The sequence below is a fragment of the Haliotis asinina genome, chromosome 10, assembly GCF_037392515.1.
Source record: "Haliotis asinina isolate JCU_RB_2024 chromosome 10, JCU_Hal_asi_v2, whole genome shotgun sequence".
In the NCBI taxonomy this organism is placed as follows: domain Eukaryota; kingdom Metazoa; phylum Mollusca; class Gastropoda; order Lepetellida; family Haliotidae; genus Haliotis; species Haliotis asinina.
The window spans coordinates 46,888,178-46,900,074 of record NC_090289.1 but is presented as its reverse complement, the minus strand read 5'-3'; the positions used below and the strand labels follow the sequence as shown (position 1 = coordinate 46,900,074).

The following is an 11,897-nucleotide window of genomic DNA, read 5'->3' as shown; positions in this document are numbered from 1 at the left end:
ACAAATCTGTATCTTGTAGTCCTTGCAATCTCTGCCTCTACAAGAGAAACCTTTTCTTGCGTTGCACGTCACTCCCGATTTGGCCTCATCGCCATTTTCATCGTAGCACTTGATGCCGATTGGTTGTTTACAGAACTGGTTACCCTGAAGCAACGGACAATGGGAATGTGTCAGCAAGTGAGTTCAAGTTTTACGCTGCACTCAGCAATATTCCGGCTCTAGGGCGAAGGTCTGGAAATATCCAGTCTTGACCAGGCAATCCAGCGTTCAAAAGCATTAACATCGATCGACACAACTGGGATATGGCGGCAGAGGGCCTGACAACCCGATCCTGTTAGTGGCTTCTAACAAGCATGAGTAACCGAAGACCAATTCTAACTCGGATTTTCGGATATTCTTATTTAATCGTCGCAGTATCAACATACCTTATCAGGATACAAGCTCTGTAAAAGAAAAAAGAAAAAATAGTTAATAAATTGATAATGACCTTGCACATTCGTTCTTACTTTGATACGATATTTGTTGATAATAGTATCAGCATCTTTGGATGTGTTGATCCTTTCTACGAATACATTTTACTCTTGCTAATGTCCAACCTGAGAAAATGCGATTAACATTCTGATGAGAACCTGCTTTTTATGAAAAAATGTATACAGTTATACAAAGCCGTGTCAAAGGTGTTCAGAACTGTTCAGATTCGTTGAAGTCAAATAATAAAGACCCCCTAATCCAATTTCTGGTTGTGTTAGGCCAAGCTTGAACCAAGTTTATACATACGGCCAATGCGGCAATTTGTCGGATTGTAAGAGAAGCTCCTCGAGAGTTCCTTATCGGCGGAATCTTTTCTGAGCATTTCTTTGGGACTCGTGTGTCTGGATCTGCAACGGCAACAAACAGTTAGCACCTTTTTTACAAAAATCAGCATTCAAAAAGATATTAAACAGTTTCAATCGTGACGTGGACACCACACCTAGAACCTAGAATTGTAGGCAGCTACAGACACTTTGAAAAAGACTTAATTTAAAAACTTATATTTTCTTGAAACAACGTGAAACTGTTTTATTATAGTGAGAAATATCGACTCCAGACTGGGACTATCGTAAGGGATATTTCTGACTAGAGGGGGTGATGATGATTTTTATTGAGAAGCCGTACAAATAAGCCAACTCATGAGCAAAACCAATGACCCCCTTCCCCATCCCATCATTTTCAAGCATATATTTAAAATTTCTTTATAAAGCAATTGCTGAGTCCCCTAGTAAGTACATATGTAGAAGAAGCTACCTAGAACAAAATGGGTCAATCACACACACCCTCCACACACACACCCTCTAATTTTCCATCAATCACACTTACCATATGCACAAACAGCATATTTCAGAGCGAAATCAACATCTGTTCTGAACTGAATAGTGTCGTCCCGGGTGTCGTAAATGGCTTGTACACATCCGCTGTTGAAGTTGCCGAGTCCGTCATACAAAGGTAAGTCGAGACTAGTTTTGATAGAATCTTTTGTGAATCTTTCTGTACGATCAGCAGAGCGCTCGACGCAACCTCCAATCCAGATGTCTGTTAGAAGAGTATATATATATTGTTATGGTTCATACAATATAACACACGTGATAACCTTTATTACGGTATCTACATGTATAATCCATACAGTTGCGGTGAGTTTTAAAATGAAATGCTAAAACGTCAGCTTTTTTGTCATTGTTACTGTTTGTAAATAGTCAAGAAATTACGAATCAGTCCATCATTTTCAAGGATTTAGAACATTTTCAGGAGAAACACAAACTGCATTTCTTAAATTCTCAAATTAATTCTCTCAGTTTTCTAATATACTAATATATTAAAAAAATACTTACGCAGTTTCCTTGCTGTAAAACACAAAAGAAGAATTTAAGAAGATATATAAGGGGAGAAAACATTCACATTCACTATTTAAGTTCCAAGGAATGGTGCAGAAAGTATTTAGAAATGAAAGGCTTAGTTGAGTCGTTACACAAAGATGTATCTGATAATATGATGTGTTTAATATTAACGTTTGATGGTAGAGAGAGAGAGAAAGAAAAAACTTACGTAGATTCCTGCGTCCTGTGAAAAGAATGGAAGAGAAAGAATATATTACTACGTATCTAATCAAGGAATAGAATACTTTTATGTCTCTATACGTAACATTTATCAATTGTAAAATTGTTTTTGATGATATTGTAAATGTATGGCTATCATATACCATTGTTATTTCTATTACAAATGACAAAAAAGATTTTCCAACAGTTTGTAATATTCACCTTTCACCCGAGAAAAAGTTTGATAAAACACTAAAAATAGTAATAAAAAATCTACAAAAACAACAAGAATCTAGGAAGACAACTATTTATAAAGCTGTTCATAAGAAAATATTTAGTTCCCAGTTATCAACAGTTGGTATTGTAACACTGAAACCTTATCTTCCTCTTCCCTAGCCGAGTGTTGGAAAAATCAACACTGGAAGCAGGTCAGGGAATTCGATCCTCTTTGACCTTAAACATACAATCACGCACGCACGCACGCACGCACGCACGCACGCACGCACGCACGCACGCACACTCACAATCTTCATGAAGCATGCGCAAAACCCTAGTTCACCATGCTAGTAACCAATAAACCAACATGAGGTGATGCAGTTACACACTGGTTACGTATTGATACAGGTAAATGATGATGCGTATTTAGCGTATGTAATTTATGAGTAATGTAATGTAATGTAATGTAATTTATGTATGTAATTTATCTGGAGTCATTGGGCGTGTCGCACAAGCTGTGACCCTTTGTCCTTGGGCACAGTCTTTCAAGTTTGTAAGGGTTGCGGTTTGAAATTCTAACCATAAGAAAGGTTAAGTTGATATAACTTAGGTGGACAATATGACATTCTATAATGCGCCACTACTTCACAATATAAGATGCATGCACTATTGAAAAGGGAACATAGGTTAGAAATCAAGAAGTCCAACATCGCCACATATGGAAAGGGATAATTAGGAAAAAATCATGCAGTAGAAAAGTAGTATGTGAACGCATTACTGTAACTTACCTGGTCGAATATCAGTTGACTTACTTTGGTTAAAATGAAGTTGTTATCAGCATCCACATTTAGATTCATAATATTAAAAGCCTAGATATACTGGATGGAATTGACGCACAACACCGAGAAGCGTAACAGGCTATGACTTCATGTGACAGTTCTTCGTTGTGGTTGAGTCGCAAATATACATCAAATCAAGTCCTCAATTTTCTGTATATTATTGAATAGAAAACTTCGAACAGAGATTTTGAACTGTCATTATCCCCAAACACATTGACACCAGTGGCCTCCTGTGTTCTTGAAAGAGTGTCTGCTTGGTAAAGTGGATTTAGCACAGACCAATGCCTGTAAAACGTGTTATGATGCAGACAAAAACATCAGAAGGGAACGATTTATGGGCACACTCAGGACTTCCGACAGTTCATGACTTCATCTGGACCATCCGAAGCATCTACAAGAATTTGGTAAGATATCCTTTTGTGGCTTTGAAGAAGGCTGATCTGAGGTGTGAAAAATACAATAAAAGAACCTGAAGAAAATCCAAATATGATCACATAAATATCGCTACTCAGAGAAGATATAAAGAAAAAAGCCCAAAATACCCAATATATTCAAAGGTGAACGAGAATAAAGAATACATCACCAAACAATTAAAGAAACAATCTCCATTTCCATGAAGCACTGATTGACGACTATCTCACCGCCTTTTCTATATCTCCGCCTCCTACGCCTGCGCCGCAATTTCCTTTTACGATTCTTAACTCTCCACCGTTTGCCTCTTCCACGCCACCTTCTTCTGCGCTTTCGGCCTCTACCACGTCCCCTCCTTCTGCGCCTTCGCCCTCTACCACGTCCCCTCCTTCTGCGTCTTCGGCCTCTACCACGTCCTCTCCTTCTGCGTCTTCGGCCTCTACCACGTCCTCTCCTTCTGCGTCTTCGACCTCTCCCGCGGCCTCTCCTTCTGCGTCTTCTGCCTCTACCGCGGCCTCTCCTTCTGCGTCTTCGGCCTCTACCACGTCCTCTCCTTCTGCGTCTTCGCCCTCTTCCACGTCCCCTCCTTCTGCGCCTTCTGCCTCTACCACGTCCCCTCCGTCTGCGTCTTCTGCCTCTACCACGTCCCCTCCTTCTGCGTCTTCGACCTCTACCACGTCCTCTCCTTCTGCGTCTTCGGCCTCTACCACGTCCTCTCCTTCTGCGTCTTCGACCTCTCCCGCGGCCTCTCCTTCTGCGTCTTCTGCCTCTACCGCGGCCTCTCCTTCTGCGTCTTCGGCCTCTACCACGTCCTCTCCTTCTGCGTCTTCGCCCTCTTCCACGTCCCCTCCTTCTGCGCCTTCTGCCTCTACCACGTCCCCTCCGTCTGCGTCTTCTGCCTCTACCACGTCCCCTCCTTCTGCGCCTTCTGCCTCTACCACGTCTCCTCCTTCTGCGCCTTCTGCCTCTACCACGTCCCCTCCTTCTGCGCCTTCTGCCTCTACCACGTCCCCTCCTTCTGCGCCTTCTGCCTCTACCACGTCCCCTCCTTCTGCGTCTCCTGCCTCTACCTCGTCCCCTCCGTCTGCGTCTTCTGCCTCTACCGCGTCCCCTCCTTCTGCGTCTTCGGCCTCTACCACGTCCCCTCCTTCTGCGTCTTCTGCCTCTACCGCGTCCCCTTCTTCTGCGCCTTCTGCCCCTACCACGTCCTCTCCTTCTGCGCCTTCGGCCCCTACCACGTCCTCTCCTTCTGCGCCTTCTGCCTCTACCACGTCCTCTCCTTCTGCGCCTTCTGCCTCTACCACGTCCCCTCCTTCTGCGCCTTCTGCCTCTACCACGTCCCCTTCTTCTGCGTCTTCTGCCTCTACCACGCCCCCTCCTTCTGCGCCTTCTCCCTCTACCACGTCCCCTCCTTCTTCGCCTTCTGCCTCTACCACGTCCTCTCCTTCTGCGCCTTCGGCCTCTACCACGTCCTCTCCTTCTGCGTCTTCGGCCTCTACCACGTCCCCTCCTTCTCCGGCGTCTACCACGTCCTCTCCTTCTGCGCCTTCGGCCTCTACCACGTCCCCTCCTTCTGCGCCTTCGTCCTCTACCGCGTCCCCTCCTTCTTCGCCTTCGTCCTCTACCGCGTCCTCTCCGTCTGCGTCTACGGCCTCTTCCACGTCCCCTTCTTCTGCGCCTTCGGCCTCTACCACGTCCCCTCCTTCTGCGCCTTCGGCCTCTACCACGTCCTCTCCTTCTGCGCCTTCTGCCTCTACCACGTCCCCTCCTTCTTCGCCTTCGGCCTCTACCACGTCCTCTCCTTCTGCGCCTTCTGCCTCTACCACGTCCCCTCCTTCTGCGCCTTCTGCCTCTACCACGTCCCCTCCTTCTTCGCCTTCTGCCTCTACCACGTCCTCTCCTTCTGCGCCTTCGGCCTCTACCACGTCCTCTCCTTCTGCGTCTTCGGCCTCTACCACGTCCCCTCCTTCTCCGGCGTCTACCACGTCCTCTCCTTCTGCGCCTTCTGCCTCTACCACGTCCCCTCCTTCTGCGCCTTCGTCCTCTACCGCGTCCCCTCCTTCTTCGCCTTCGTCCTCTACCGCGTCCTCTCCGTCTGCGTCTACGGCCTCTTCCACGTCCCCTTCTTCTGCGCCTTCGGCCTCTACCACGTCCCCTCCTTCTGCGCCTTCGGCCTCTACCACGTCCTCTCCTTCTGCGCCTTCTGCCTCTACCACGTCCCCTCCTTCTTCGCCTTCGGCCTCTACCACGTCCTCTCCTTCTGCGCCTTCTGCCTCTACCACGTCCTCTCCTTCTGCGTCTTCGGCCTCTGCCACGTCCCCTCCTTCTGCGCCTTCTGCCTCTACCACGTCCTCTCCTTCTGCGCCTTCGGCCTCTACCACGTCCCCTCCTTCTGCGCCTTCTGCCTCTACCGCGTCCCCTCCTTCTGCGTCTACGGCCTCTTCCACGTCCCCTTCTTCTGCGCCTTCTGCCTCTACCACGTCCTCTCCTTCTGCGCCTTCTGCCTCTACCACGTCCCCTCCTTCTGCGCCTTCTGCCTCTACCACGTCCTCTCCTTCTGCGTCTTCTGCCTCTACCACGTCCCCTCCTTCTGCGCCTTCTGCCTCTACCACGTCCCCTCCTTCTTCGCCTTCTGCCTCTACCACGTCCTCTCCTTCTGCGCCTTCGGCCTCTACCACGTCCTCTCCTTCTGCGTCTTCGGCCTCTACCACGTCCCCTCCTTCTCCGGCGTCTACCACGTCCTCTCCTTCTGCGCCTTCTGCCTCTACCACGTCCCCTCCTTCTGCGCCTTCGTCCTCTACCGCGTCCCCTCCTTCTTCGCCTTCGTCCTCTACCGCGTCCTCTCCGTCTGCGTCTACGGCCTCTTCCACGTCCCCTTCTTCTGCGCCTTCGGCCTCTACCACGTCCCCTCCTTCTGCGCCTTCGGCCTCTACCACGTCCTCTCCTTCTGCGCCTTCTGCCTCTACCACGTCCCCTCCTTCTTCGCCTTCGGCCTCTACCACGTCCTCTCCTTCTGCGCCTTCTGCCTCTACCACGTCCTCTCCTTCTGCGTCTTCGGCCTCTGCCACGTCCCCTCCTTCTGCGCCTTCTGCCTCTACCACGTCCTCTCCTTCTGCGCCTTCGGCCTCTACCACGTCCCCTCCTTCTGCGCCTTCTGCCTCTACCGCGTCCCCTCCTTCTGCGTCTACGGCCTCTTCCACGTCCCCTTCTTCTGCGCCTTCTGCCTCTACCACGTCCTCTCCTTCTGCGCCTTCTGCCTCTACCACGTCCCCTCCTTCTGCGCCTTCTGCCTCTACCACGTCCTCTCCTTCTGCGTCTTCTGCCTCTACCACGTCCTCTCCTTCTGCGCCTTCGGCCTCTACCACGACCCCTCCTTCTGCGCCTTCTGCCTCTACCACGTCCTCTCCTTCTGCGCCTTCGGCCTCTACCACGTCCTCTCCTTCGTCGCCTTCTGCCTCTACCACGTCCCCTCCTTCTGCGCCTTCGGCCTCTGCCACGTCCCCTCCTTCTGCGCCTTCTACCTCTACCACGTCCTCTCCTTCTGCGCCTTCGGCCTCTACCGCGTCCCCTCCTTCTGCGCCTTCTGCCTCTACCACGTCCCCTCCTTCTGCGCCTTCTGCCTCTACCACGTCCCCTCCTTCTGCGCCTTCGGCCTCTACCACGTCCCCTCCTTCTGCGCCTTCTGCCTCTACCACGTCCTCTCCTTCTGCGTCTTCTGCCTCTACCACGTCCTCTCCTTCTGCGTCTTCTGCCTCTACCACGTCCTCTCCTTCTGCGCCTTCGGCCTCTACCACGTCCCCTCCTTCTGCGCCTTCGGCCTCTACCGCGTCCCCTCCTTCTGCGTCTACGGCCTCTTCCACGTCCCCTCCTTCTGCGCCTTCTGCCTCTACCACGTCCTCTCCTTCTGCGCCTTCGGCCTCTACCACGTCCTCTCCTTCTGCGCCTTCGGCCTCTACCACGTCCTCTCCTTCTTCGCCTTCTGCCCCTACCCCGTCCTCTCCTTCTTCGCCTTCTGCCTCTACCACGTCCCCTCCTTCTGCGCCTTCTACCCCTACCACGTCCCCTCCTTCTGCGCCTTCTGCCTCTACCACGGCCCCTCCTTCTGCGCCTTCTGCCTCTACCACGTCCCCTCCTTCTGCGCCTTCGGCCTCTACCACGTCCCCTCCTTCTGCGCCTTCGGCCTCTACCACGTCCTCTCCTTCTGCGTCTTCGGCCTCTACCACGTCCCCTCCTTCTGCGTCTTCTGCCTCTACCACGTCCTCTCCTTCTGCGCCTTCGGCCTCTACCACGTCCCCTCCTTCTGCGCCTTCTGCCTCTACCACGTCCCCTCCTTCTGCGCCTTCTGCCTCTACCACGTCCCCTCCTTCTGCGCCTTCTGCCTCTACCACGTCCTCTCCTTCTGCGTCTTCGGCCTCTACCACGTCCCCTCCTTCTGCGTCTTCTGCCTCTACCACGTCCTCTCCTTCTGCGCCTTCTGCCTCTACCACGTCCCCTCCTTCTTCGCCTTCGGCCTCTACCACGTCCCCTCCTTCTGCGCCTTCTGCCTCTACCACGTCCCCTCCTTCTGCGCCTTCTGCCTCTACCACGTCCTCTCCTTCTGCGTCTTCGGCCTCTACCACGTCCCCTCCTTCTTCGCCTTCGGCCTCTACCACGTCCTCTCCTTCTGCGCCTTCTGCCTCTACCACGTCCTCTCCTTCTGCGCCTTCGGCCTCTACCACGTCCCCTCCTTCTGCGCCTTCTGCCTCTACCACGTCCCCTCCTTCTGCGCCTTCTGCCTCTACCACGTCCCCTCCTTCTTCGCCTTCTGCCTCTACCACGTCCTCTCCTTCTGCGCCTTCTGCCTCTACCACGTCCCCTCCTTCTGCGCCTTCTGCCTCTACCACGTCCCCTCCTTCTGCGTCTACGGCCTCTTCCACGTCCCCTTCTTCTGCGCCTCCGGCCTCTACCACGTCCTCTCCTTCTGCGCCTTCGGCCTCTGCCACGTCCCCTCCTTCTGCGCCTTCTGCCTCTACCACGTCCTCTCCTTCTGCGTCTTCGGCCTCTACCACGTCCTCTCCTTCTGCGCCTTCTGCCTCTACCACGTCCTCTACTTCTGCGCCTTCGGCCTCTACCACGTCCCCTCCTTCTGCGCCTTCTGCCTCTACCACGTCCTCTCCTTCTGCGCCTTCGGCCTCTGCCACGTCCCCTCCTTCTGCGCCTTCTGCCTCTACCACGTCCTCTCCTTCTGCGCCTTCGGCCTCTACCGCGTCCCCTCCTTCTGCGCCTTCTGCCTCTACCACGTCCCCTCCTTCTGCGCCTTCGGCCTCTACCACGTCCCCTCCTTCTGCGCCTTCTGCCTCTACCACGTCCTCTCCTTCTGCGCCTTCGGCCTCTACCACGTCCTCTCCTTCTGCGTCTTCTGCCTCTACCACGTCCTCTCCTTCTGCGCCTTCGGCCTCTACCACGTCCCCTCCTTCTGCTCCTTCGGCCTCTACCACGTCCCCTCCTTCTGCGTCTACGGCCTCTTCCACGTCCCCTTCTTCTGCGCCTCCGGCCTCTACCACGTCCCCTCCTTCTGCGCCTTCTGCCTCTACCACGTCCTCTCCTTCTGCGCCTTCGGCCTCTACCACGTCCTCTTCTTCTTCGCCTTCTGCCCCTACCCCGTCCTCTCCTTCTTCGCCTTCTGCCTCTACCACGTCCCCTCCTTCTGCGCCTTCGGCCTCTACCTCGTCCCCTCCTTCTGCGCCTTCTACCCCTACCACGTCCCCTCCTTCTGCGTCTTCTGCCTCTACCACGTCCCCTCCTTCTTCGCCTTCGGCCTCTACCACGTCCCCTCCTTCTTCGCCTTCGGCCTCTACCACGTCCTCTTCTTCTGCGCCTTCTGCCTCTACCACGTCCTCTCCTTCTGCGCCTTCTGCCTCTACCACGTCCCCTCCTTCTGCGCCTTCTGCCTCTACCACGTCCCCTCCTTCTGCGCCTTCTTCCTCTACCACGTCCTCTTCTTCTGCGCCTTCGGCCTCTACCACGTCCCCTCCTTCTGCGCCTTCTGCCTCTACCACGTCCCCTCCTTCTGCGCCTTCTGCCTCTACCACGTCCCCTCCTTCTGCGCCTTCTGCCTCTACCACGTCCCCTCCTTCTGCGCCTTCTGCCTCTACCACGTCCTCTCCTTCTGCGCCTTCGGCCTCTACCACGTCCCCTCCTTCTGCGCCTTCTGCCTCTACCACGTCCTCTCCTTCTGCGCCTTCGGCCTCTACCACGTCCTCTCCTTCTGCGCCTTCTGCCTCTACCACGTCCCCTCCTTCTTCGCCTTCTGCCTCTACCACGTCCCCTCCTTCTTCGCCTTCTGCCCCTACCACGTCCTCTCCTTCTTCGCCTTCTGCCTCTACCACGTCGTCTCCTTCGCCTTCTGCCTCTACCACGTCCTCTTCTTCTTCGCCTTCTGCCCCTACCACGTCCCCTCCTTCTGCGCCTTCTGCCTCTACCACGTCCTCTCCTTCTGCGCCTTCGGCCTCTACCACGTCCCCTCCTTCTTCGCCTTCTGCCTCTACCACGTCCTCTCCTTCTTCGCCTTCGGCCTCTACCACGTCCTCTCCTTCGCCTTCTGCCTCTACCACGTCCTCTCCTTCTGCGCCTTCTGCCTTTACCACGTCTCCTCCTTTTTCGCCTTCGGCCTCTACCACGTCCCCTTCTTCTGCGCCTTCTGCCTCTACCACGTCCCCTCCTTCTGCGCCTTCTGCCTCTACCACGTCCTCTCCTTCTGCGCCTTCGGCCTCTACCACGTCCTCTCCTTCTGCGCCTTCTGCCTCTACCACGTCCCCTCCTTCTGCGCCTTCGGCCTCTACCACGTCCTCTTCTTCTGCGTCTTCTGCCTCTACCACGTCCCCTCCTTCTGCGCCTTCGGCCTCTACCACGTCCCCTCCTTCTGCGCCTCCGGCCTCTGCCACGTCCCCTCCTTCTGCGCCTTCTGCCTCTACCACGTCCCCTCCTTCTGCGTCTTCGGCCTCTACCACGTCCCCTTCTTCTGCGCCTCCGGCCTCTACCACGTCCCCTCCTTCTGCGCCTTCTGCCTCTACCACGTCCCCTCCTTCTGCGTCTTCGGCCTCTACCACGTCCTCTCCTTCTGCGCCTTCTGCCTCTTCCCCGTCCTCTTCCACCTCTTCTTGGCTTTCCTCTTTTTCTCCCGAAAAACTCTGTTAGGATTAATTAACCAGTTGTCATTTCAAAGTCTGTCCTTGTCATTGTTTGAAACGAGTTCATCTTTGAACACCCTGTAGCAGCCACAGAGGTTTATTGCAACTATGTATTTATTTTATTTTGTGAAATAGAAGAATCGATAATGCTGGTATATGTTACAGTGGGAACGCTCTTGTTTGTATTTGATAAGACACGAAGACCGTATATATCCGCCACTTCATTGGCTCAGTTGATTGTTCTCGGGATGATACTTCTGCCCATTGTAGTGAAAACAGAATACAGTCAAATAAGAACGGTTCCTAATCGAAACCAACAAAGCAATCGTGGTTCTTTTCAAAACACACGTATAATAATCACGTTTAGTTTTTAGTCTGATTTCAACATGCAGGACCAAACGCGCATGTGCTGCAGATGTTCCGCTCTTGTTCCATTATCTACCTCACTGAGTATCATTGTTTCATCAGGTGCTGTCTTTTTATTGTTTCCTCAGAGGACGAGTTAGCGAGGAAGCTGAGTTGTTTTAGTGAGTCGTTAGCATTTCAGTTATGTCACTGCGCGTCGGAGAAAAGTGATGCATGTTGCTGACGTTTTTACCACATTTGTGGACCGCACAAGAACATGCATGGTTCCGTCAGATCGAGAAAGACGATCGTAAACATGGTTGTGAACACACTACAATTGCATGTGTGAAACCTACATTACCCAGTAGGTCTCAGAAAAAAACCGAAAACTAAATTATTTTTGCTGTGCAAATGTACGCGAGCATTACAATCAGTTATCTGAGCCTCTATATAAGATATCGAATTTGAAAATCGTGGTAAACTATATTGCTGGACAACCTGTCAGCAAATCCACAAACAAAACCGTGGATGATCAGTTTGACGAGGCCACAAGTGTTATATCCACACGTAGATCATCATCGCCATGCTCATGCTACAGTATCGACCTTCCCAGCTTGCATGCAGCTCAATTCAGAATCACTCACCAAACCACGATTTAGTCCACGTCCGATCTGTTTTCGAAGACACGAGGTTTTGTTATCAACAGTGTCAACGAAAGCAATAAAAGTAGCGTATTAACATTTATATTTAATAACAATGACAATATCTATAACGCCTTTTCAATGCTACATATCCTGCTAAAAGCGCACAGTCTGATCATTTATTAACCGAGATTACCAAAGCTGTCT

General features: G+C 52.3%; 2 protein-coding genes across 2 annotated transcripts; both read left to right on the top strand.

Annotated features, from left to right (window-relative positions):
- Window positions 1-1,433: 1,433 nt before the first annotated feature.
- Window positions 1,434-7,198, top strand: LOC137298730 (mucin-5AC-like; the record flags this gene model as incomplete). Its single annotated transcript, XM_067831008.1, has 4 exons — window positions 1,434-1,482; window positions 3,744-4,476; window positions 4,735-6,100; window positions 6,167-7,198. Coding segments are annotated over exons 1-4 (3,180 nt in total), but the record flags the coding sequence as incomplete, so codon positions are not given.
- A 6-nt stretch (window positions 7,199-7,204) lies between these two features.
- LOC137298729 (uncharacterized) lies at window positions 7,205-10,090 on the top strand (the record flags this gene model as incomplete). Its single annotated transcript, XM_067831007.1, has 2 exons — window positions 7,205-8,220; window positions 9,952-10,090. Coding segments are annotated over 2 exons (1,155 nt in total), but the record flags the coding sequence as incomplete, so codon positions are not given.
- Window positions 10,091-11,897: the final 1,807 nt, after the last annotated feature.